This window comes from Oncorhynchus masou, chromosome 24, assembly GCF_036934945.1.
Source record: "Oncorhynchus masou masou isolate Uvic2021 chromosome 24, UVic_Omas_1.1, whole genome shotgun sequence".
In the NCBI taxonomy this organism is placed as follows: Eukaryota; Metazoa; Chordata; class Actinopteri; order Salmoniformes; family Salmonidae; genus Oncorhynchus; species Oncorhynchus masou.
Genome location: NC_088235.1, coordinates 112704639 through 112730956, shown reverse-complemented (window position 1 = coordinate 112730956; position 26318 = coordinate 112704639). Strand labels below are relative to the sequence as shown.

At 42.3% G+C, this 26318-nt stretch overlaps 2 protein-coding genes across 10 annotated transcripts in view; both read right to left on the bottom strand.

The window, feature by feature from the left end:
- farp2 (FERM, RhoGEF and pleckstrin domain protein 2) overlaps positions 1-6179 on the bottom strand; it is a 107672-nt gene extending 101493 nt beyond the window's left edge. For 2 of the 7 annotated variants that reach the window (XM_064936178.1, XM_064936177.1), the window contains exon 1: positions 2128-2225. The gene's annotated coding sequence lies outside the window, so the exon portion shown is untranslated. Of the gene's footprint in view, positions 1-2127; positions 2227-6135 lie in introns of those variants that run through there. The other 5 variants (XM_064936171.1, XM_064936175.1, XM_064936173.1 and 2 more) reach the window with 4 other exon arrangements.
- LOC135513291 (ephexin-1-like) lies at positions 5876-26230 on the bottom strand. Of its 3 annotated transcripts, XM_064936179.1 has the most exons (9): positions 26084-26230; positions 23035-23164; positions 22853-22927; positions 17018-17107; positions 16709-16860; positions 16398-16571; positions 7895-7968; positions 7438-7542; positions 5876-6214 (listed from the first exon to the last, which is right to left on the bottom strand). In XM_064936179.1, exons 1-9 carry the CDS (start codon positions 26221-26223, stop codon positions 6027-6029), a joined length of 1128 nt encoding a protein of 375 aa, XP_064792251.1. In that variant the 5' UTR covers positions 26224-26230; the 3' UTR covers positions 5876-6026. The 3 variants fall into 3 exon arrangements, with proteins under 3 accessions (XP_064792251.1, XP_064792253.1, XP_064792252.1); XM_064936181.1 differs by lacking the exon at positions 7438-7542; XM_064936180.1 differs by lacking the exon at positions 17018-17107.
- Between the last annotated feature and the right edge of the window lie 88 nt (positions 26231-26318).

Sequence of the window (26318 nt, the reverse complement as noted above, 5' to 3'; positions counted from 1 at the left end):
AGAAATGTATTGGTGAATTTATATTAGTCATGCATTGAACTGCATCCATCTATTCTGCCAACAATGTCTTACTGTTGTAAGTCATGGAATTTTGAGTCAAATAGAATATATTTTTAAACCCTCTTATAAAGGGTGCGTTCGTAAATTCTCTCTGGCCATCTTCTCTGATTTCAGAGCACTCTCGTTTGAGTGTGCCACAGCGCAGAGTAACTGACGAATCTACGAACGTTCAACACCCGTTGAATATGGCTGGTGTCAGTAAAACTCAGCAAAAAAGCCTCATGATTTTTTTTGCCAATGGCACAGTTGCAGTCACCAAAGCTCTGGATACCAACAACAGCCTAACCACCTCTGCTAGGGAGAGTAAAATGGTCAGAGTGAGGTGTTCTCTCATTTGTCTGGAAGTAGTTAGCAAGCTATCCAACATTAGCCAGTTAGCGTGGGTGCGTTACTGCCGTTGTGAGGTCAGAAAGTTCAGATCAACGCAATTCATCATCCAGAATGCGTTCGGGAACGCTCCGGGAGCGAAAAGCTCTGAATTTACAAACAGACAATGTGACAATGCTCAATTTACAAACGCCCAGAGCACACTCTGACACACCAGAAGGAATTTACGAACACATCCAAAAGTTGTATTGGAGCATAAACTGGTAATTTTATATTTTTGACTGATATGATACAAAATAGACAAAGTAGTTAAAATGCTCTCAGTTCCACATAAAAAAAATATTTAAAAATATGGCAACTTTGATTTAAAATAATAAAGATAATGCTTTTAGATTCTTCCTCCAGAGGACTATTCTATGGAATCCATTTAATAAAAATCCCAAAATAATTGTATTTTTTTGGCCGGGTTTTGTGAGGAATCAGTCATAAGACTAAACCGAATCGATTTGATTCATTCAAATCAATATCTCCTTTCCCAAGGAATCCTGTCTGTCATTCAATCAGTTGAGAGTTGATTTCAGAGATGAGAGAAGTTTGGACTGAAATAGCACTATTGTGGTTTAGAGTCTCAGTCCATTAAAATACAACAGAACATTTTAGTTGAAAATAACTATTATAAAAAAGTTGTTTTTTTTAAATCGCCCTCATGCCTTTTGTTTTATATTTTAGTGCCTTTCTATTTCTGATATAATTATTTCCGTTGAGGCATTTTTTTGTGGCATAGGGTTGGTTGGCACTCTTGGGTCTCAAACTCTTAACCCAAATCTCAGTCAGTCTACTACATTATGAGTCGCCGTGTTCTATCTCCACACTGTCTGTGTAGGACTTGGGCCTTTGCTTAACATTGTTTTGACAATACATCTAAATGCAATTGATTAACTACGTGTTACCTATGAATAACACAATGGCGTATGAATGAAGTCAAAATCGGAACTTCTGTGAAAAGAAATGCAACAGGTAACGTTAGTAGTAAGTGGCTCCTCCGCCTGAGGCCTCGCGGTGACTCTTCAGACAGTTTGCCTCAGTGGTTCAATGCGTTGCAGATAAACTCAAAACCATGTCTGTCCATATTCCTACGGATTTATAGGTTTACAATATATTGGATTTGTAATGAATTCTGCATGTTGCACCCAGCACAACCCCTGGCCACCCCCACGCCCATAAATGCTACTTTTATTTGGTCCAACGTACGACCGGACATTTTAAGTGCAAAACGATTTCATTTGACATCGTGGTCGATAAAAAGCACGTGTATTAAAACATTAATGAAAAATAAATCAGCGATTGATCTACAAATGCAACACTATATCCGATGGGAAAGTTAAACAAATTAACGTATAGTTAGTTATAGCTGTTGGTTATAGCTGCTTTTGCAATCAAAGTTAATTATAGTGGCCATGAGATTGCTGTGAAAGCGCAAGTTAAAATAACCTAAGAAGCAATCACGAGCCTCGAAAACAGTGACATGTACTGTTGGTTATAATTCATGCCGAAGAAAAACTTACGTTACACCGACGAGAAGCCTACATAAAAAAACATGCATTCCTCACTGATTGAGTAACTTCAGAACGTTGGTTACTTTGTATCTTTCTGTAGTGCATTTGATAAATCAATCTTAAAACAAAAAAAGTAACAACAGTAAATTGCAACAATAAATCCGTTAAAAAAAAGAGATCGTACCTTCTGTCCTTCGTCTTGAAATCCTGGAACTCCAATAATGAATACGATATACTGGATGGGTCTCCGGGAAAAGCTCGAAGCCACAAGACACTTTGTCATTGGACAGAACACAACTAATTCGCTCTCTTATTGGTTCAGATTGCATTTGATAGGTCTTTTACGATTGGTGAATATGGGAATTTATGGAATTACTTTACAAATCTAGATTGGATGAAAAGTAACCAAGGAAGTTATTGTAATTGGTTAATCTGATATATGGAATATTAAAATAAATGTTGCGGTTATTAATCAAATCAATTTCATACGTTGTAGTTTATTTTCATGAAGAATTAAATTGCAGTAAGTTATAATGATATTCTGTCATATGTCAGTTCAATGAAATAAAATGTGTATAGACAGAATAAGAAACATAGTAAGAATAAACACTTTAGGTTCAGAGTAAATTAATAGCTGAACATTATCAACTGACTGAAATACATCAAGACAGTGACTGGTTATATCTCCTCTGCATCCCAAATGGCAACCTTTTCCCTATATAGTGCACTACTTTTGACCAGAGCCCTATTGGCCCTGATCAGAAGAAGTGCATCATGCAGGGTTCTCCAACCCTGTTCCTGGATGGCTACCCTCCTGTAGGTTTACACCAGGGCTCTCTAACCCTGTTCCTGGATGGCTACCCTCCTGTAGGTTTACACCAGGGTTCTCCAACCCTGTTCCTGGAGAGTTACCCTCCTGTAGGTTTACACCAGGGCTCTCTAACCCTGTTCCTGGATGGCTACCCTCCTGTAGGTTTTACACCAGTGCTCTCCAACCCTGTTCCTGGAGAGCTACCATCCTGAGTGGTTTTCACTCCAACCCCATTTGAAACTAACCTAATTCAGTTGATCAACCCTCTAATTATTGTGAACACCCTGATATAAGGGATAGATAGGGTGCCATTTGAAACTAACCTAATTCAGTTGATCAACCCTCTAATTATTGTGAACACCCTGCTATAAGGGCTAGATAGGGTGCCATTTGAAACTAACCTAATTCAGTTGATCAACCGTCTAATTATTGTGAACGCCCTGATATAAGGGCTAGATAGGGTGCCATTTGAAACTAACCTAATTCAGTTGATCAACCCTCTAATTATTGTGAACGCCCTGATATAAGGGCTAGATAGGGTGCCATTTGAAACTAACCTAATTCAGTTGATCAACCGTCTAATTATTGTGAACGCCCTGATATAAGGGCTAGATAGGATGCCATTTGAAACTAACCTAATTCAGTTGATCAACCCTCTAATTATTGTGAACGCCCTGATATAAGGGCTAGATAGGGTGCCATTTGAAACTAACCTAATTCAGTTGATCAACCGTCTAATTATTGTGAACGCCCTGATATAAGGGCTAGATAGGGTGCCATTTGAAACTAACCTAATTCAGTTGATCAACCCTCTAATTATTGTGAACGCCCTGATATAAGGGATAGATAGGGTGCCATTTGAAACTAACCTAATTCAGTTGATCAACCCTCTAATTATTGTGAACGCCCTGATATAAGGGATAGATAGGGTGCCATTTGAAACTAACCTAATTCAGTTGATCAACCGTCTAATTATTGTGAACGCCCTGATAGATAGGGTGCCATTTGAAACTAACCTAATTCAGTTGATCAACCGTCTAATTATTGTGAACGCCCTGATATAAGGGATAGATAGGGTGCCATTTGAAACTAACCTAATTCAGTTGATCAACCCTCTAATTATTGTGAACGTCCTGATATAAGGGATAGATAGGGTGCCATTTGAAACTAACCTAATTCAGTTGATCAACCCTCTAATTATTGTGAACGCCCTGATATAAGGGATAGATAGGGTGCCATTTGAAACTAACCTAATTCAGTTGATCAACCGTCTAATTATTGTGAACGCCCTGATAGATAGGGTGCCATTTGAAACTAACCTAATTCAGTTGATCAACCGTCTAATTATTGTGAACGCCCTGATATAAGAGCTAGATAGGGTGCCATTTGAAACTAACCTAATTCAGTTGATCAACCCTCTAATTATTGTGAACGCCCTGATATAAGGGCTAGATAGGGTGCCATTTGAAACTAACCTAATTCAGTTGATCAACCCTCTAATTATTGTGAACGCCCTGATATAAGGGCTAGATAGGGTGCCATTTGAAACTAACCTAATTCAGTTGATCAACCCTCTAATTATTGTGAACGCCCTGATATAAGGGCTAGATAGGGTGCCATTTGAAACTAACCTAATTCAGTTGATCAACCGTCTAATTATTGTGAACGCCCTGATATAAGGGATAGATAGGGTGCCATTTGAAACTAACCTAATTCAGTTGATCAACCGTCTAATTATTGTGAACACCCTGATATAAGGGATAGATAGGGTGCCATTTGAAACTAACCTAATTCAGTTGATCAATCCTCTAATTATTGTGAACGCCCTGATAGATAGGGTGCCATTTGAAACTAACCTAATTCAGTTGATCAACCCTCTAATTATTGTGAACGCCCTGATATAAGGGATAGATAGGGTGCCATTTGAAACTAACCTAATTCAGTTGATCAACCCTCTAATTATTGTGAACACCCTGATATAAGGGATAGATAGGGTGCCATTTGAAACTAACCTAATTCAGTTGATCAACCCTCTAATTATTGTGAACGCCCTGCTATAAGGGATAGATAGGGTGCCATTTGAAACTAACCTAATTCAGTTGATCAACCGTCTAATTATTGTGAACGCCCTGATATAAGGGATAGATAGGGTGCCATTTGAAACTAACCTAATTCAGTTGATCAACCCTCTAATTATTGTGAACGCCCTGATATAAGGGCTAGATAGGGTGCCATTTGAAACTAACCTAATTCAGTTGATCAACCGTCTAATTATTGTGAACGCCCTGATATAAGGGATAGATAGGGTGCCATTTGAAACTAACCTAATTCAGTTGATCAACCCTCTAATTATTGTGAACGCCCTGATAGATAGGGTGCCATTTGAAACTAACCTAATTCAGTTGATCAACCGTCTAATTATTGTGAACGCCCTGATATAAGGGATAGATAGGGTGCCATTTGAAACTAACCTAATTCAGTTGATCAACCCTCTAATTATTGTGAACACCCTGATATAAGGGATAGATAGGGTGCCATTTGAAACTAACCTAATTCAGTTTATCAACCGTCTAATTATTGTGAACGCCCTGCTATAAGGGATAGATAGGGTGCCATTTGAAACTAACCTAATTCAGTTGATCAACCGTCTAATTATTGTGAACGCCCTGCTATAAGGGATAGATAGGGTGCCATTTGAAACTAACCTAATTCAGTTGATCAACCGTCTAATTATTGTGAACACCCTGATATAAGGGCTAGATAGGGTGCCATTTGAAACTAACCTAATTCAGTTGATCAACCCTCTAATTATTGTGAACGCCCTGCTATAAGGGATAGATAGGGTGCCATTTGAAACTAACCTAATTCAGTTTATCAACCCTCTAATTATTGTGAACGCCCTGATATAAGGGCTAGATAGGGTGCCATTTGAAACTAACCTAATTCAGTTGATCAACCCTCTAATTATTGTGAACGCCCTGATATAAGGGCTAGATAGGGTGCCATTTGAAACTAACCTAATTCAGTTGATCAACCCTCTAATTATTGTGAACGCCCTGATATAAGAGCTAGATAGGGTGCCATTTGAAACTAACCTAATTCAGTTGATCAACCCTCTAATTATTGTGAACGCCCTGATATAAGGGCTAGATAGGGTGCCATTTGAAACTAACCTAATTCAGTTGATCAACCGTCTAATTATTGTGAACGCCCTGCTATAAGGGATAGATAGGGTGCCATTTGAGATGCCGACCTCGTTCAGAAAGACCTTCCTATCTGAAGCAGGCAGTTGCCTGGGCGACAGTGTGCCGTCGGTTCAGGATGCGGTTGGCAGTCTGTAAAACATGGCGGCGCTGCCTGAGGTGTTTTCTCTGGACGTACTCATTGGTGACCTGCACCGCACAGTAATCCGGGAACCAGCCCCGCTCACCGTCCACAAGTCTCCTGCCCTCTAGGAAACCTGTGATAGCAAGACATGTTGTTAGTGTGGGGGGTGGGGGGTGGGGGGGGGGTATGAAGATGGACTTCCAAGACATGATTACAAGCAGTATTGAGATTGGGAAAAGCAAATTAACCTGTAAAATCACATTGATTTATATTTCCCTTTTGACATCCACAGGAAATGGTCATGAAGTGCTTTACAGTAACCCGGCCTATACCCGATACCTCAAAGGGCAAGCAGAAGCACAGTGGCAAGGAAAAACTCTGTAGAAGGAATACACCTTGAGAATGACTATCATAGAATGAGTAGTTAGAATACTAACTAGCATGGATCCTTCTTATGATGGTCCAAAAGTCAGCCATGTTGGTCAGGGAGTTGGTCAGGGAGTTGGTCAACCATGGTTTGCCAGTGCTGTGATAAGATATTGTGTAAAACAATGAATGTGAAGAATTTATCTGCACTGTATGTGTATTAGCTCGCTGGACAATATTTTTTTTATTTACAGTGACGGCCTACCGCGGCCAAACCCGGATGACACTGGGCCAATTGTGCACCTCCCTATGGGACTCCCAATCAAGACCAGTTGTGATACGGCCTAGAGTTGAACCAGAGTCTGTAGTGACGCCTCTAGCACTGAAATGCAGTGCCTTAGACCGCTGCGCCACTCGGGAGCCTCCACCATTCTGTTCAAACAATGCAGTCAGTCCAGTCGATGACAGGACTTAGACAAGTTGTGAATGCAACAAGTACTGATATTGTATCGTATAACATCACTCACAGCTTCACAATAAAACTAAATCTGAGACATTATAGTCCGTTTACAAATATTTTAGAGGCTATTTACAGAAAATTGGTATACAACCCGTTTAAACTGTATTTAGCATTATATATCAATATTTGAATTTAACTTTAATTCCATTACACAATTTCTGATACATCACATGCCTTACTTTTATTGTCCTGCATGAGGAAAAGCAGGAAATGCATCACCTATTCCTCTACTGCCATTCAATCCAAATAGACTGGTTTTGGATTTCTCCCTGACCAAGATGGCTGCCATTTTCACCCAATTTCGGACACTTTGAGGGTTTACGACATAGACCCCGTAGTAATTTAATAGGATCTCTATGGGAACTAGACTCGGGGGGGGGTTGGCCCCATCCTCCTCTGACTGTATCCGGTAGAGTAGGAGTACCTGAGTGAAAAACACTGTCATGGTTTTCTGGTTGACATAAACCTACCATCGGCAGTTTTCTGTATGACGTTGATGGTATCACCCAGCTGTACGCTCAGTTCCCCTGGCTGCTGCGCTACGTAGACCTCAGTGCATCGCACCTGAGGACAGTCTGAGAAAGGCGACGTGTTTAAGGTTCTATACACGTGTGTTTATAAATGTGCATTACACCTTAGAATATGTGTTGTCGTTTGACTTATTAGTTTTAAACACGACAATGAATGAGTAAACAGAAGTCCCACTGAGGAGGCCTATGGTACCTGAACCAATCCATGCTAAATCTCTGCCAAATATCGTTGAATGTTCTGACCTCTAGTGGAAAGACGAGAAACAACAGGGCCTTTGAGATAATCTGATAGCCCTGTGCAAATTCCATTTGGAGGCAAGAACACGATCAGGGTCCAATCTAATTTATTCCTGAGTTATCTGTTGGTAGAAAGACAAGGTCCCTGAATGACACTCACCCCATTCTTCATAGATTCCTTCCATCCCGTCCACTCGATGACTCAACACCTCCATCCAGGTTATCTTCTCTGCACTACAGCAGCGGAAGACAAGAAGTAAAACGGTCACACTCAAAGCTCTAAAACATGTTCTCTATTGATAACACTGGTGCTGCCAACTTAAAAGCTAGGAGCACCAGACGTTATTTAGCACTAGAAAAATGAGCGGTGCTTTATAGTCTATGGTAGCCGGAAGCTGCAGTGCTGCTAAGCCAGTCACTTTCCCTTAATCAAGCTTCTCTTCAAGGGAAGTGAACACTTCTGCTCTCTCACTCTCAAGGGAAGAGGAAATTGAGAAACTCGTGGAGGATAGTGGAAGGATACAAGTGCTTCTTTATTGTTAAAATTAAAAATGGGTTTAGTTTGTTTAATACACCTCAGTTTTCATCAGGACCAAGATTTTACAGGTGCCTGGCTGGACTGGGGCCTGATTGGATAGTTCAGAGCCTCTGCTCATGGAATGAGAGGAGGAGGCAAGGCAGGCAGGGGGCAAAGAAGGAGGGTTTGGTATTAAAGGATGCTTATGGAAGTGTTTGTGGATCACAAAAGCGTGATTGGCTCGTTTCCTGAACTGATTTTAATTAAAACAAACTAATAAGTTAAAAGATTATGAGAAATAAAGAGTTTAACAAAAAGGTGTTAAATCTGGTAATAACAAGTTAGTAATATGTTAATTAAGGTAATAACAAGTTAGTAATATGTTAATTGTGGTGATAACAAGTTAGTAATATGTTAGTGGTAATAACAAGTTAGTAATATGTTAATTAAGGTAATAACAAGTTAGTAATATGTTAATTATGGTAATAACAAGTTAGTAATATGTTAGTGGTAATAACAAGTTAGTAATATGTTAATTAAGGTAATAACAAGTTAGTAATATGTTAATTATGGTAATAACAAGTTAGTAATATGTTAGTGGTAATAACAAGTTAGTAATATGTTAATTAAGGTAATAACAAGTTAGTAATATGTTAGTGGTAATAACAATTTAGTAATATGTTAATTATGATAATAACAAGTTACTAAGATGTTATTGTAATAACAAATTCTAAGACGTTATTGGTAATAACAAGTTAGTAATATGTTAATTAAGGTAATAACAAGTTAGTAATATGTTATTGTAAAAACAAATTCTAAGACGTTATTGTTAATAACAAGTTAGTAAGATGTTCATTATGGTAATAACAGGTTAGTAATATGTTAGTGGTAATAACAAGTTAATAATATGTTAGTGGTAATAACAAGTTAGTAATATGTTAGTGGTAATAACAAGTTAGTAATATGTTAGTGGTAATAACAAGTTAGTAATATGTTAGTGGTAATAACAAGTTAGTAATATGTTAGTGGTAATAACAAGTTAGTAATATGTTAGTGGTAATAACCAGTTAGTAATATGTTAGTGGTAATAACAAGTTAGTAATATGTTAGTGGTAATAACAAGTTAGTAATACGTTAGTGGTAATAACAAGTTAGTAAGATGTTAGTGGTAATAACAAGTTAGTAATATGTTATTGGTAACAACAAGTTAGTAAGATGTTATTGGTAACAACAAGTTAGTAAGATGTTATTGGTAACATGTTATTGGTAACAACAAGTAAGTAAGATGTTATTGGTAACAACAAGTTAGTAAGATGTTATTGGTAACATGTTAGTGGTAACAACAAGTTAGTAAGATGTTATTGGTAACAATAAGTTAGTTAGATGTTATTGGTAACAATAAGTTAGTAAGATGTTATTGGTAACAATAAGTTAGTAAGATGTTATTGGTAACAACAGGTTAGTAAGATGTTATTGGTAACAACAAGTTAGTGAGCGTTAATAAAAGAAGAAGGATACAAACCCTCGGTTGGAGGACATAGATACGAAACCTTAAGGTAAGGACTAGGGTGGGGTACTTGATAAATAGCATAAACTTATTATTAATGATTCATTAAACATTACAAGGTTGGTAGGTAAGTACACTGAGTAAAATACTACTTGAGTAAAAGTCTAAAAGTATTTGGTTTTAAATATACTTAAGTATCAAAAGTAAATGTAATTGACAAAATATACTTAAGTGTCACGCCCTGATCTGTTGCACCTGTCCTTGTGATTGTCTCCACCCCCTCCAGGTGTTGCTTATTTTCCCTAGTGTATTTATCCCTGTGTTTCCTGTCTCTCTTTGCCAGTTCATCTTGTCTGTTCAAGTCAACCAGCGTGTTTTTCCCGTGCTCCTGATTTTTTAAATTCTCTTTTGCTAGTCCTCCTGGTTTTGACCCTTGCGTGTTTCTGGACTCTGTACCCGCCTGCCTGACCTCGAGCCTGTCTGCCACTCTGTACCTTCTGGACTCTGTACCTGCCTGCCTGACCTCCACTCTGTACCTTCTGGACTCTGTACCCGCCTGCCTGACCTCGAGCCTGTCTGCCACTCTGTACCTTCTGGACTCTGTACCCGCCTGCCTGACCTCGAGCCTGTCTGCCACTCTGTACCTTCTGGACTCTGTACCCGCCTGCCTGACCTTGAGCCTGTCTGCCACTCTGTACCTTCTGGACTCTGAACTGGTTTTGACCTTTTGCCTGTCCACGACCATTCTCTTATAATATATCCCATTTAGCAGACGCTTTTGTCCAAAGCGACTTACAAGTCGGCTGGGGCCACTACTTTTACATATGGGTGGCCCCAGCGGGAATCGAACCCACGACGCTTGGCGTTGCAAGCCCCATGCTCTACCGACTGAGCCACACGACTGCCTACCCTTTTGGAAACTAATAAATATCACAGACTCAAACCATCTGCCTCCTGTGTCTGCATCTGGGTCTGGCCTTGTGCCCTGACACTTAAGTATTAAAAGTAAAAGTATAAATAATTTAAAAATCCCTAAATTGAGCAAACTAGATGGCACCATTTTCCTGTGGTTTTATTTATGGATAGCCATGGGCACTCTCCAACACTCAGACATCGTTTACAAACAAAGCATTTGTGTTTAATGAGTCTGCCAGATCAGAGGCAGTAGGGATGACCAGGGATGTTCTCTGTTTAGTGAGTCCTCCAGATCAGAGGCAGTAGGGATGACCAGGGATGTTCTCTGTTTAGTGAGTCCTCCAGATCAGAGGCAGTAGGGATGACCAGCGTTTGTTCTCTGCTTAGTGAGTGCTCCAGATCAGAGGCAGTAGGGACGACCAGGGATGTTCTCTGTTTAGTGAGTCCTCCAGATCAGAGGCAGTAGGGATGACCAGGGATGTTCTCTGTTTAGGGAGTCCGCCAGATCAGAGGCAGTAGGGATGACCAGGGATGTTCTCTGTTTAGTGGGTCCTCCAGATCAGAGACAGTAGGGATGACCAGGGATGTTCTCTGTTTAGTGAGTGCTCCAGATCAGAGGCAGTAGGGATGACCAGGGATGTTCTCTGTTTAGGGAGTCCTCCAGATCAGAGGCAGTAGGGAGGACCAGGGCTGTTCTCTGTTTAGTGAGTCCTCCAGATCAGAGGCAGTAGGGACGACCAGGGATGTTATCTGTTTAGTGAGTCCTCCAGATCAGAGGCAGTAGGGATGACCAGGGATGTTCTCTGTTTAGGGAGTCCACCAGATCAGAGGCAGTAGGGATGACCAGGGATGTTCTCTGTTTAGTGAGTCCTCCAGATCAGAGGCAGTAGGGAGGACCCGGGCTGTTCTCTGTTTAGGGAGTCCGCCAGATCAGAGGCAGTAGGGATGACCAGGGATATTCTCTGTTTAGTGGGTCCTCCAGATCAGAGACAGTAGGGATGACCAGGGATGTTCTCTGTTTAGTGAGTCCTCCAGATTAGAGGCAGTAGGAATGACCAGGGTTTGTTCTCTCTTTAGTGAGTGCTCCAGATCAGAGGCAGTAGGGATGACCAGGGATGTTCTCTGTTTAGGGAGTCCTCCAGATCAGAGGCAGTAGGGAGGACCAGGGCTGTTCTCTGTTTAGTGAGTCCTCCAGATCAGAGGCAGTAGGGACGACCAGGGATGTTCTCTGTTTAGTGAGTCCTCCAGATCAGAGGCAGTAGGGATGACCTGGGATGTTCTCTGTTTAGGGAGTCCTCCAGATCAGAGGCAGTAGGGAGGACCCGGGCTGTTCTCTGTTTAGTGAGTCCTCCAGATCAGAGGCAGTAGGGACGACCAGGGATGTTCTCTGTTTAGTGAGTCCTCCAGATCAGAGGCAGTAGGGATGACCAGGGATGTTCTCTGTTTAGGGAGTCCGCCAGATCAGAGGCAGTAGGGATGACCAGGGATGTTCTCTGTTTAGTGGGTCCTCCAGATCAGAGACAGTAGGGATGACCAGGGATGTTCTCTGTTTAGTGAGTCCTCCAGATTAGAGGCAGTAGGGACGACCAGGGTTTGTTCTCTGTTTAGTGAGTGCTCCAGATCAGAGGCAGTAGGGATGACCAGGGATGTTCTCTGTTTAGGGAGTCCTCCAGATCAGAGGCAGTAGGGAGGACCAGGGCTGTTCTCTGTTTAGTGAGTCCTCCAGATCAGAGGCAGTAGGGACGACCAGGGATGTTCTCTGTTTAGTGAGTCTTCCAGATCAGAGGCAGTAGGGATGACCAGGGATGTTCTCTGTTTAGGGAGTCCACCAGATCAGAGGCAGTAGGGATGACCAGGGATGTTCTCTGTTTAGTGAGTCCTCCAGATCAGAGGCAGTAGGGAGGACCCGGGCTGTTCCCTGTTTAGGGAGTCCGCCAGATCAGAGGCAGTAGGGATGACCAGGGATGTTCTCTGTTTAGTGGGTCCTCCAGATCAGAGACAGTAGGGATGACCAGGGATGTTCTCTGTTTAGTGAGTCCTCCAGATTAGAGGCAGTAGGGATGACCAGGGTTTGTTCTCTGTTTAGTGAGTGCTCCAGATCAGAGGCAGTAGGGATGACCAGGGATGTTCTCTGTTTAGGGAGTCCTCCAGATCAGAGGCAGTAGGGATGACCAGGGTTTGTTCTCTCTTTAGTGAGTGCTCCAGATCAGAGGCAGTAGGGATGACCAGGGATGTTCTCTGTTTAGGGAGTCCTCCAGATCAGAGGCAGTAGGGATGACCAGGGATGTTCTCTGTTTAGTGAGTCCACCAGAGCAGAGGCAGTAGGGATGACCAGGGATGTTCTCTGTTTAGTGAGTCCTCCAGATCAGAGGCAGTAGGAATGACCAGGGATGTTCTCTGTTTAGTGAGTCCTCCAGATCAGAGGCAGTAGGGATGACCAGGGATGTTCTCTGTTTAGTGAGTCCTCCAGATCAGAGGCATTAGGGATGACCAGGGATGTTCTCTTGATAAGTGCATGAATTTTCCTGTCCTGCTGTAAAGGCTGTCTTCGTCCTCCTCTGACGAGGAGTAAGAAATGTCAGACCAATGCGCAGCGTGGTAAGTGTCCATCCTTTTAATAAACTGAACTGAACACTAAATAACAAAAGAGAGCAAACGAAACAGCTCCGTCTAGGTGCAACACACACTAACAGAAAAAATCTCCCACAACTCAAAAGTGAAACCAGGCTACCTAAATATGGTTCTCAATCAGGGACAACGATAAACAGCTTCCTCTGATTGAGAACCATATCAGGCTAAATCCCAAAACAACCCACCCAACTCACGCCCTGACCATACTAAAACAAAGACATAATAAAAGAACTAAGGTCAGAATGTGACACCTGCTAGCCATTCAAAATGTAACGAGTACTTTTGGGTGTCATGGAAAATGTATGGAGTAAAAAGTACATTATTTTCTTTTGGAATGTAGTGAAGTAAAAGCAAAAGTTGTAAAAAATATAAATAGTAAAGTACAGTTCAGATACCCCCAAAAACTACTTAAGTAGTACTTTAAAGTTTTTTTTCCTGAAGTACTTTACACCTGCTGAATGCAGTTTTATTTCTTGGTTCTGGATTCTTTGCAGTCGGTTCATTTGTGGTGTGAAGGCTGTGATCCAAGGAGGATAGTGTGTACTCGAAGAGTAATCTGATGTAGCTAAAATATACTTCTAAAATGGTTTCCGTTGATGCTCCATTCTTTCCACAAAGTGCTTTCAGGTGATTAGTCCTCTTGCCATCCCTCTTTCTCAATGTTCTCAATATGGGTCATCAACAACATATTGCTTTGAAATATTTCCCCCAGAAACTTTATCTTTTTCTATTTGTATTATTTAATTTTGAGAGTTATGTGTTCCTTTGGTTTGCGTGTCTGGTGAATAGGGGCGGCAGGGTAGCCTAGTGGTTGGAATGTTGGACAAGTAACCAAAAGGTTGCAAGTTCAAATCCCCGAGCTGACAAGGTACAACTCTGTCGTTCTGCCCCTGAACAGGCAGTTAGCCCACTGTTCCTAGGCCATCATTGAAAATAAGAATTTGTTCTTAACTGACTTGCCTAGTTAAATAAAGGTAAAATAAAAAAATAACACTATGTTTTTTGAGGGTTGAGTGTCACTTGTTTCACCACTTTTCTCTTTCTTCTATGCACTTGTTGAATTTTTTGGGGGGGAAGCTACTTGTAGAAACTTTGAGTTGGTCCAGTAGCATAAGTCATCGGCAAATTGTGATTCTTGTCAGACAGAAGGCGGATGTCTGAGATGTAGATGATGAATAGAAGTGGGCTGAGGACTGCACCTTGAGGGACTCCAGCTTCTGGGGTGAATGGTGTGGAGAGATGGCTTGTCTTACAGCTTAGAGGTGAAGAAATTGAGGCTTTATAAGTTTCAAAAATCGCATCTCATTGGTCATTTTTTTGCTGTGTATTCCCACTGTGATTTTTCGTTGATCCCAGCTGAAGCCCGAACGTGTTGATATAACAATAAAGAAGAGTTTGTATCAACTTACTGTCTCTCCTCCAAGAGCCGCTGAATGTATAGACTGCTCACTATGTACGCTGCTCAAATAATAATACATATTGTAATAACAGCCAGAAAAAACTGGACACAAAACAATTATGATAAAAGTGTAAAAACTTTGCTTTCCCACAATGGCACACACATAATTTTGGCATTTAATTTGTTATCAGGTTGAATATTTTTCCAGGTGTGGAACACTAGTGCTACCAAATAAAAATCCCAGGTCCCACAGCAAAATATTTACAGATGTAGGATCTTAATTTTATTTTTTATTTTGTTGCTAATAATTTTCCTGCATAGCAGGATATTAAAACTTGAAATGTATTCAAGGTTTAAAAAGGCTTCTAAAGTTGGATATTTCCATTTCAAAATGTCAGACTTGATTTGCCCTTAAGATAGATGTATCAACCCCTACACCTAGGACTTTCCATTACTTTCAAAATGAAGGGACACCATTAAATATCTTAAGGGGCAGTGATAGCCTATTTTAATGCATTGCTGAGATCCCATTCTTTCAGACCATATTGGGCCAATCGGTCGACTGGTCATCAGGAGTATCCCACATTAAAAAATACTACAGTTTACTATAGAATACTATAGTACTTACTATAGAATTCTGAAGTAAACTGTAGTATACTGTAGAATGCTATACTACACACTGTAGTATCCCTTGATTGTGTAGTGCTTATTATAGATTTTCATAGTTTACTGTAGACTACTACAGTATTCACTGTAATAAACACTGCAGTAATTTCGCAAACACACTAGTGTCTGCAAAAAACACTACAGATTTACAACTATAGTAATACTACAGTATTTAATTTTTCATTTACCCCACCCATTCCGCTAACCCATGTCCCAATTTGTGCCACCTATAAGTGAGAAACTTGCATGCCAAGTATAGATCATATATTCTGTTCCCTACAAGTCCAGACTACAGTTCCACCTATGGAAAAAAAGCTATGGAAAATAACCTCTAGGTAAGTAATAACTTTTAGTATTTGTCCCTTAAGGAAAAAGACCCTACTTATACTGTATGTCAAAGATAATAAAACAAAAACACTATTAACTGTCAAATCTGCTCCTGCCACGCCCTCTACTGCTCATTCTGTGTCTCCTTGACCTGCCGCCACTCCTCCCCTCTCGCTCCAGCCTCAGCCTCCTCACCTGGTTACCTGCAACCCGTCTGTACTTCCCATGACCTGCACTCCATATTCCCCCTGTGTTTCAATAAATACCTTGGTTACTTCATCCCAGTCTCCTCGTCTGAGTTTGCTCTTGGGTGTCCCTGTTCCACTCCGCGTAACAATTAACTATAGTAATAATACAGTATTTATACTATAGTAGACCATAAATGCTACAGTATTTATACTATAGTAGACCATACATACTACAGTATAATACAGTCATGTCCGCAAAACCCCTAATGTGAATACTATAGTAAATAAATATAGTAACACTATAGTATTTATACCATAGTATGCAGTACCCTAGTATTTTTTAAGTGGGCTAGTGTAGTAGTACTGCCTGTCTGATCCATAGATGTACACATTCTGTGTGGTTACATGCTTCATTGGTCATATCTAGGATGTGTAAACTAACTCACTACGAGGTGGCTGAAGCAGGAACTAAGATGTGGTTTTGCTGATCTTTAGGATATGTGGTAAACTTACTGTGTGGAGGCCTGCAGCAGGAACTGAGATGTTGTTCCCCTCTGGTTCTTCAGCAGAGCGAGGCAGAACATCCTCTCCCATGAAGCACACTCCAAATCCTCCTTCTCCTCCAGTCCTTCACTCACCTCTATCAGGGAACGGTGGACATGATCCCGCACCACAAACCGATCCATGCTAAGATTCAATTTAAATGTAGTTAAGTCAGGCACACCAACATCATAACAGTCAGTGTATTGTAACTTGAGACTGAAACGCAGACTACTATACTAGGACTGTATAGTAAGTGTAAGATGATACAACAGACAACAGACCCTTTCCTAGTGGTCACCAGCAGTAGGTCATTGAAGAGGAAAAGGTAGATGTGACAGAGCTTCCGGTGACCAAAGATGTTTTCTTTCTCTGACAGCTGAGCTAGTTGCCCCTGTCTCACTAGCCAACGAGAGGAAGACACCAGGGGCAGGGCCTTGAAGAGGGAAAATACATGTGTGACTAGGATCGTTTAAGGTTTGATTAAGAGTTCTGGTTAAATCTCATTCTCGGGATCTCTACTGATTTATCATTTATCACTATTTAATGCTACTTAATTGAAAATCAAAATTGTATTTAGCATTTTTTTTCACCTTGCATTCAAACTCAGTTTTGTTGGCGATGTGAACGATTTCTTCCATCATCTTCATCCTCCCCACCTCCCTATTGCAGGCCTCAACTACCTGAGGGGTCAGAGGGCACGATGAGCTCAATGCCATTGGGTGGAAATTGTGCTAGTCCTGTGTGTCTAATATTATAAAGTTTTGTAATTAGGGCTGCGGCGGTCATGACATTACGGCAGCCGCTGATTGTCAAGCAAATAACTGCCGGTCTCACGGTAATTAACCGTTAATTAACATAAACACATTTAGCATCTCCTGGCTTCCACACACAGCCTACAAGCCACTGGTGCAGACCTTAGGAACATCTACATTTTAAAAAGTAATATAGTCTACACCATCACAATAAATCCATTATTTATTTTAGACAGGTCTAAAGAAACATGATTTGAGGAAAAAGGTAGTCTATTTCAGAAGAACAGAATCGCATTCTCTGAGTTGTCCTTATGTGAGGTCCTGAACTGGCTATGCCATATGGCTGTGGGCTGCATGAGTTAATTTAGCAGTCAAGATGTGCTTTGAATTTGGATTATTTAACTTGTTAAGACTCGGGACAATACTGCCCCCTTTGGATGAATTGCGTGCCCATAGTAAACAGGTTAATATTACAGTAACAAGAATACAATTGAACAAAGCTGAATTAAATAGAAAGGATATTTTCTCCAAACGATTTGAGGGAGTTAACAAAGAAATATAAACTCCAATATGCTTAATTTAGAGTAATGAATGTAACTTTAGTTGTTCTACAATCGTTGGGCTATATGTTTTGATGTTTAATACGCTGTAAGGTTGAATGATGAGACTCTAATGATGATTTGAAAAAAGTTGCTTGAAAGGCATGAGCTCTGCTTTGTTTTTTTTTGCGCAGGCTGAACACACTTCATCAGTCTCTCATTCACAATTTGACAAGAACTTGCTAATGCTTCGAATTTTCCCGGGGACGTCCCCTTTGTGTGGTCGTAATGCCCCCCCCCCCCAAAAAAAACAAATCCATGCCTTTTGCGGCCAGTGGCGGTTGTGCCCTTGACCCAGAGTGTGGCATTGTGCCCTTGACCCACAGTGTGGCATTGTGCCCTTGACCCACAGTGTGGCATTGTGCCCTTGACCCAGAGTGTGGCATTGTGCCCTTGACCCAGAGTGTGGCATTGTGCCCTTGACACACAGTGTGGCATTGTGCCCTTGACCCAGAGTGTGGCATTGTGCCCTTGACCCAGAGTGTGGCATTGTGCCCTTGACCCACAGTGTGGCATTGTGCCCTTGACCCAGAGTGTGGCATTGTGCCCTTGACCCACAGTGTGGCATTGTGCCCTTGACCCAGAGTGTGGCATTGTGCCCTTGACCCACAGTGTGGCATTGTGCCCTTGACCCACAGTGTGGCATTGTGCCCTTGACCCACAGTGTGGCATTGTGCCCTTGACCCAGAGTGTGGCATTGTGCCCTTGACCCACAGTGTGGCATTGTGCCCTTGACCCACAGTGTGGCATTGTGCCCTTGACCCAGAGTGTGGCATTGTGCCCTTGACCCACAGTGTGGCATTGTGCCCTTGACCCACAGTGTGGCATTGTGCCCTTGACCCACAGTGTGGCATTGTGCCCTTGACCCACAGTGTGGCATTGTGCCCTTGACCCAGAGTGTGGCATTGTGCCCTTCATCCCTGAAGGTGCTCAGAAGCATCTCTCACTCACATGGCTCACGTGATCGATCGGGTCTTTCTCACAGGCTACAAGTGAAGAAAGACATATCGGGGACGCACAACTGCGTGCGTCCTTATCCAATTCCGAGGTACATATTAAAGATAATGGAAGAACTGTCCACATTTACTTTTCATCAGCCAACAAGATGAGTAGTAGGACTAACGAACAGCAAAAGCACTGGTCTATGTCAATATACTATTCCCCATAGTAGTTGACGGTGCTTATGTATACCAGTTAGCCTCTACACCCCTTGTAAAGTGGATTAATGTGCTACATTTTAAGAGGTTATTTGGCCACATATTGGCCTATGGGCGAGGCTACATGAGCTGTGCGACTATGATTAGAAAAAGTCACACACAAAAAAAGCCATTGTTTCTTGCTTTACGCTGGGCATCATTTACAAGTGATAATATATCATTTATTTATCATTCACAAATGATAGGCTATATTGTCATCCATCAGAATATTCTTGATTTAATCTTCTCTTTACATGTACTAAATAATATATGTGTGAAATTTGTTTGGATTTAGAATGGATGAAGACAGTTTGGCTGTCGAAACGTTGGTATTACATTTTTGCATCTGAGCTCCTAGAGTGTGCGGCTCTCTTTTATTTTCAAGTTTCTATTCCGCTAGCCAACGCCTCGTCTTAATAGGTGTGTGTTTCTTTTTCTTCTGGATTTAGAATGGACCATAATGCACCTTTCTCAAAACAGGGGCATTGTAAAAAATACCTGTCATCTATGCACTTAAATAGTGAATGGATGACGCTTTCCTGTGGTTCATTTTCATGCCAGCCAGGCAGGCTATCGTCCTGTAGTAAAGATAAGCAATGCGTTTAATATTAGTAGGCCGAGCCCATAGAATGATGATGGGAACCTCCTCTTTTTAATAGAGGCCATCACTCTGTTTTCTCGCGCAATTGCATAGCCTATAGAAATGTTGCGCAACATGAGCTCATGGGCTCTCATAAAGTGTTTTATTCGATTTTCAAATACATTTGTATTGATGTCAGAGAGATTAGTGGGACAATAGAGTGTGCTGAGTACCAGGCAGTTAGCAAGTTTGGTAGGCTACTAATGACCATCGGCAGCATCAGAGTTTGGAGAAGCCTAATTACCGTGACTAAACAGTCACATGGAATTTGACTCCTTTCATGACTCGTGACTGCCGGTGTGGCGGTAATATGGTCACCGCAACAGCCCTAATTGCAATGTATTTATTTTTTATTTATTTAACTTTTATTTAACCAGGAAAGGCTCATTGAGATTTTAAATATATTTTTCAAGAGGGTCCTGGCCAAGATAGGCAGTACCAAGTCATTACAAAAATTACAGACAAACAACATGAAAAACTACAAGTAATCTAGTAAAAACCACAGAATTCACAAGAGTATAACAAAATCAAAAACAGCTAATTAAAAACATTAACAGGCCAGGGAATCAGCCTCAAGATCATTCATCAGTGATTTAAAAACACCAATCGGGACAACTTCTTCCAGTTTAGAAGTATTTTGTAAGGCGTTCCAGGACGATGGCGCAGAGGACATAAAAGCCCTTTTACCAAATTCAGTTGGGACATTTGGAACAGTTAGCAGGAGAAAGTCCAGCGAACGAAGAGAGTGACCCACCACATTTCGGAACAATAAAAATGCACAAATAAAAAGGTAGTAAACCCAAAATGGCTTTGTAAATAAAAGTATACCAGTGACTGAACCTATGAGTGACTAGAAAAGGCCAGCCAACCCTGGTATACAAAGTGCAGTGGTGCGTAAGGGTTTTGCAGTTTAATATAAAACTCAAGTGCCATGGTAAAACTGAGTGGAAGCATTCATATATAAAATATCCCCATAGTCTAGTAAAGGCATAAATGTAGCTGATACGAGCCTCCTTCTGGCTTCAAAAGAAAAACAGGCCTTATGACTAAAATAAAATCCCAATTTCAGCTTCAATTGTTTGGTAAGTTGTTAAATATGCAATTTAAAAGAGAGGCCGTCATCAATTCAAATTCTAAGATATTTATATGAGGTTAGAGTCGCAATCTCATTGCCCTGACTTGTACTAACAGGTGAAAGGTTCAGAGGTCTAATTCTTGCTTTAGAAAACACCATTAGTTTAGTTTTGTCATTATTGAGGATAAGCTTCAATTGACACAAGGTATGTTGAACAGTATAAAAAGCAGTTTACAAGTTCTGGAAAGCTATTGTGAGAGACGAGGCACAACAACAAATAACAGTATCATCATCATGAAAGTGAAGTTGCGCATTTTGCACATTTTTGTCTAAATTATTCATATACAGTGCCTTGTGAAAGAATTCGGCCCCCTTGAACTTTGCGACCTTTTGCCACATCAGGCTTCAAACATAAATATATAAAACTGTATTTTTTTGTGAAGAATCAACAACAAGTGGGACACAATCATGAAGTGGAACGACATTTATTGGATATTTCAAAAAATTTTAACAAATCAAAAACTGAAAAATTGGGCGTGTAAAATTATTCAGCCCCTTTACTTTCAGTGCAGCAAACTCTCTCCAGAAGTTCAGTGAGGATCTCTGAATGATCCAATGTTGACCTAAATGACTAATGATGATAAATACAATCCACCTGTGTGTGATCAAGTCTCCGTATAAATGCACCTGCACTGTGATAGTCTCAGAGGTCCGTTAAAAGCGCAGAGAGCATCATGAAGAACAAGGAACACACCAGGCAGGTCCGAGATACTGTTGTGAAGAAGTTTAAAGCCGGATTTGGATACAAAAAGATTTCCCAAGCTTTAAACATCCCAAGGAGCACTGTGCAAGCGATAATATTGAAATTGAAGGAGTATTAGACCACTGCAAATCTACCAAGACCTGGCCGTCCCTCTAAACTTTCAGCTCATACAAGGAGAAGACTGATCAGAGATGCAGCCAAGAGGCCCGTGATCACTCTGGATGAACTGCAGAGATCTACAGCTGAGGTGGGAGACTCTGTCCATAGGACAACAATCAGTCGTATATTGCACAAATCTGGCCTTTATGGAAGAGTGGCAAGAAGAAAGCCATTTCTTAAAGATATCCATAAAAAGTGTTGTTTAAAGTTTGCCACAAGCCACCTGGGAGACACACCAAACATGTGGAAGAAGGTGCTCTGGTCAGATGAATCCAAAATTGAACTTTTTGGCAACAATGCAAAACGTTATATGTTTGGCGTAAAGCAACACAGCTCATAACCCTGAACACACCATCCCCACTGTCAAACATGGTGGTGGCAGCATCATGGTTTGGGCCTGCTTTTCTTCAGCAGTGACAGGGAAGATGGTTAAAATTGATGGGAAGATGGATGGAGCCAAATACAGGACCATTCTGGAAGAAAACCTGATGGAGTCTGCAAAAGACCTGAGACTGGGACGGAGATTTGTCTTCCAACAAGACAATGATCCAAAACATAAAGCAAAATCTACAATGGAATGGTTCAAAAATAAACATATCCAGGTGTTAGAATGGCCAAGTCAAAGTCCAGACCTGAATCCAATCGAGAATCTGTGGAAAGAACTGAAAACTGCTGTTCACAAATGCTCTCCATCCAACCTCACTGAGCTCGAGCTGTTTTGCAAGGAGGAATGGGAAAAAATGTCAGTCTCTCGATGTGCAAACTGATAGAGACATACCCCAAGTGACTTACAGCTGTAATCGCAGCAAAAGGTGGCGCTACAAAGTATTAACTTAAGGGGACTGAATAATTTTGCACGCCCAATTTTTCAGTTTTTGATTTGTTAAAAAAGTTTGAAATATCCAATAAATGTCGTTCCACTTCATGATTGTGTCCCACTCGTTGTTGATTCTTCACAAAAAATACAGTTTTATATCTTTATGTTTGAAGCCTGAAATGTGGCAAAAGGTCGCAAAGTTCAAGGGGGCCGAATACTTTCGCAAGGCACTGTAAATAGTGAATAAGAGGGGACCAAGTTCAGAGCCCTGGGGCACACCATTACAGACAATGTAACTGACATGAGCCCATCAAATTGAGTGCACTGAGTTCTATCAGACAGATCGTTAGCAAACCATGCAACTGCATGCTCCGAAAGACCTACAAGACAATCTTTGCCTAATAACAGGTGAAAAGTTGTATACCTTTATCAGTGCTCTCAGTGCTTTCTCTGCAGACATCTGCCTCTCTGACCCCTGCTCGGTACTCTTCAAAATGTTCTAGGAACAGGAGCACCATCAATATGAATCTGCATTATCTTGCATAATGGCAGTACCAGGTCATATTTATTCAATGGGATACAACGTATCATCTCCACACCTCTCACCTCTATGAGGATCTTGAGTCGTGTGATCCTCTGAAAGGGAAGGACCAGGAAGGACTTCAGGGGCAGACGATAACAGCGTTGGTCGTCTTGTAGCTCCCTTAATATTTCCATGATCTGGGGGTTCTTCCTCCTGCTCAGGGACGCATTAGAGTTACAAAACAGGAACAAACTAAGTCTCTGTTGTAGCATAATACACTACAGTGCAAATAATGCTCTGTCCTGTCTCACAACCTGTCACACCCTGATCTGTTTCACCTGTCTTTGTGCTTGTCTCCACCTCCCTCCAGGTGACGCCCATCTTCCCCTTTATCCCCTGTGTTATACCTGTGTTCTCTGTTTGTCTGTTGCCAGTTCGTTTTGTTTGTGAAACCTACCAGTGTTTGTTCCCCTGTTCCTGCCTGTTTCCCTGCTCCTGTTTTCTAGTCCTTCCTGGTTTTGATCGTTCTGCCCGCCCTGACCCTGAGCCTGCCTGCCGTTCTGTACCTTACCGGATTATTGACCCCTGCCCTTTGACCTGTTGTTTGCCTGCCCCTGTATTAGAAATAAACTGTTGTTTCTTCGACACTGTCTGCATCTGGGCCATACCTGAAATGTGATAGTACGAACTGGCCATGACTGACCCAGCAGACTCGGACCAGCTCAGCAACGCCCTCTCATCCCAAGGAGCCACCATTGGAAGGCACGAGGAGTTGCAGACCTTAGCCGAACGCCACGACCAAGCATTGAACACATTGCTGGAGTAATTCCGTGGGTTGTCTAGTATGCAGGCTACCACGACGGTAACCTCCCAGCCCCTCAGTTACCCGCCTGTTACAGTACCGTCACACCGCTTACCTCCCCCGGAGCGCTTCGAATGGAGAGTCGGGCATCTGTTGGGCGTTTCTTGCACAGTGTTCACTCATCATGGAGCTGCAGTCCTCCTCTTTACTCTCGGACCGCTCTAAGACATCGTACCTCCTCACGCTGATGCCCAGGAGGGCTCTCGCCTGGGCTACGGCAGTATGGGGACAACAGTCGGCCGTATGCTCCAGTCTGGAGGAGTTCGTGGCAGAGGTAAAGATGGTTTTCGATGCTCCATTTTCCGGGAAAGAAGCTGCCTGGAAGTTACTCCAGCTTCGGCAGGGCTCCCAAAGCGTGGCGACTTCAGTTTTGGACGTAGGCAGCTGAGAGTGCCTGGAACCCAGAAGCACTGTTCGACATGTTCCTGCACAGAGTTTCGGAGGAAGTAAAAGACGAGCTTGCTGCCCTGGAACTACCGACGGATCTCGATTCGCTCAGTTCCTTGACCATTCTGATCGATGGGCAACTACAAGAAGAAAGGAAGTAGAGGAGATTCGATTTCACTCATCCATCCAAGGATTCCACCTCGCTTCTGAGGTATCCCGGAAGTCCCCGATGGCTCCGTTGCCGAGAGAACCCGAGGCCACCCAAATTTCTCAGAGAGTCTCCAAAGGCTGCCAATTCACCTCTTCCCGAACACTTATTTTTGGTTACTACATGGTTCCATATGTGTTATTTCATAGTTTTGATATCTTCACTATTATTCCACAACATAGAAAATAGTAAAAATAAGGAAAAACCCTTGAATGAGTCGGTGCTCTAAAACATTTGACCGGTAGTGTACATTGAGGACTGCTGGGTTCATAGCTGCTGGGTTGATCCGTCTTTCTGCCTCCCCCACCAGTGCAGGGTTCTTCTTTGTGGAGAAGACGGACAAAACCCTATCAACTACCGTGGTCTCAATGACATCACGGTGAAGAACCGCTACCCGCTACCTCTCATCTCCTCGGCCTTCGAGCCGCTCCACGGGAGGGGACGAGTGAATGACTGCACGACCAGTGGCTACAACGAGTACCTGGTCATGCCATTTGACCTTACCAACGTTCCTGCTGTGTTCCAGGCTCTGCTTATTGATGTTCTCAGCAACATGTTGAACCGGTTCGTCTTCGTCTACCTCGATGACATTCTCATCTTTTCTCACCCAGCCCAAGAACACGTACTCCACGTCCGACAGGTTCTCCAATGCCTCCCAGAGAACCAGCTTTTTGAAAAAGCAGAAGTGCGAATTCCATCACTCCACTATCCCCTTTCTGGGTTACATCATTGCTGCAGGGAGCAGCTGGATCCCGGGAAGATAAGAGCGGTGGTGGATTGTCCGCAGCCTACATCCAGAGTACAGCTGCAGCGGTTCCTGGGTTTCGCCAACTTTTACTGACGCTTTACCTGTGGCTACAGCATCCTGGCTTCTCGTCCCGGTTCTGGAAGACGTTCTGCACCCTCATTGGGTCGTCAGCCAGCCTGTCCTCCAGGTTCCACCCCCCAGTCCAACGGCCAGTCGAAGCGAGCCAACCAGGACCTTAAGACTACTCTGCGCTGCCTGGTCTCCGCACCACCTGGAGCCAGCAGCTTGTGTGGATCGAATATGCCTGCAACCCCCTTCCCTGCTCTGCCACGGGCCTATCACCATTCCCTGGGTTATCAGCCCCCACTCTTCCCTGAGCAGAAAGAAGAGGTCGGCATACCTTCTGCCCAGATGTTTGTCTGCCGCTGTCATCGTACCTGGAAGAGAGCCCGTTCGGCCCTCCTCAAGACCACCTCCAGGTATCGACGACAAGCGGATCGCCACCCTTCCGGGTGGAATCCTGCAAACCCTGAGCCTGCCTGCCGTTCTGTACATTGCCCCACCTCACTGGATTATTGACCCCTGCCTGGCCTTTGACCTGTCATTTGCCTGTATAAGAAATACACTTTTGTTTATTTGACACTGTCTGCATCTGGATCATACCCGAAACGTGATACTACCAATACAACTGACACATGGAATGAGCACATCTGAGACCAGGGCTCTTTCTAAATGAACTTTTTCCTTGATTCCTTGCATCCTCTCTCCTCGCATCCTTCACAAATCGCATTGGATGAGAACATCCCATGTCCCTCCTCTCTAGCCATCTCCTCCAATGTCTTCTGAGGAGGAGGTGAGGAAAGAGGATTTGAGTAAAGAGGAATTGGGAAAGAGCCGAGGCAATATTAACCAATTTTCTTTACATACCCCAGGTTGTGCATGGTCTGTTCCTGGTAAGGCATGTTACGGATGTAGTCCACATAGGCGCCGAAGTGGCTGCTGGTGTGGCGATGGATGACATCACACAACATGTCACATAGCAGGTTAGACTCCAGCTCCTCCCTCATTATGTCTAGAAAGCTGAGAATACAATATGTCACATAGCAGGTTAGACTCCAGCTCCTCCCTCATTACGTCTAGAAAGCTGAGAATACAATATGTC

What these genes read in the sequence shown, in the direction of transcription:
- LOC135513291 (XM_064936179.1), bottom strand. Translation starts at nt 26,223, where the DNA reads ATGAGGGAGGAGCTGGAGTCTAACCTGCTATGTGACATGTTGTGTGAT. An exon ending in CAGACCATGCACAACCTGGG is followed by an intron (nt 23,165 to 26,083) that starts GTATGTAAAGAA and finishes GTCCCTGAGCAG; the next exon opens with GAGGAAGAACCCCCAGATCA. An exon ending in AGGAATCTATGAAGAATGGG is followed by an intron (nt 7,543 to 7,894) that starts GTGAGTGTCATT and finishes CGCCTTTCTCAG; the next exon opens with ACTGTCCTCAGGTGCGATGC.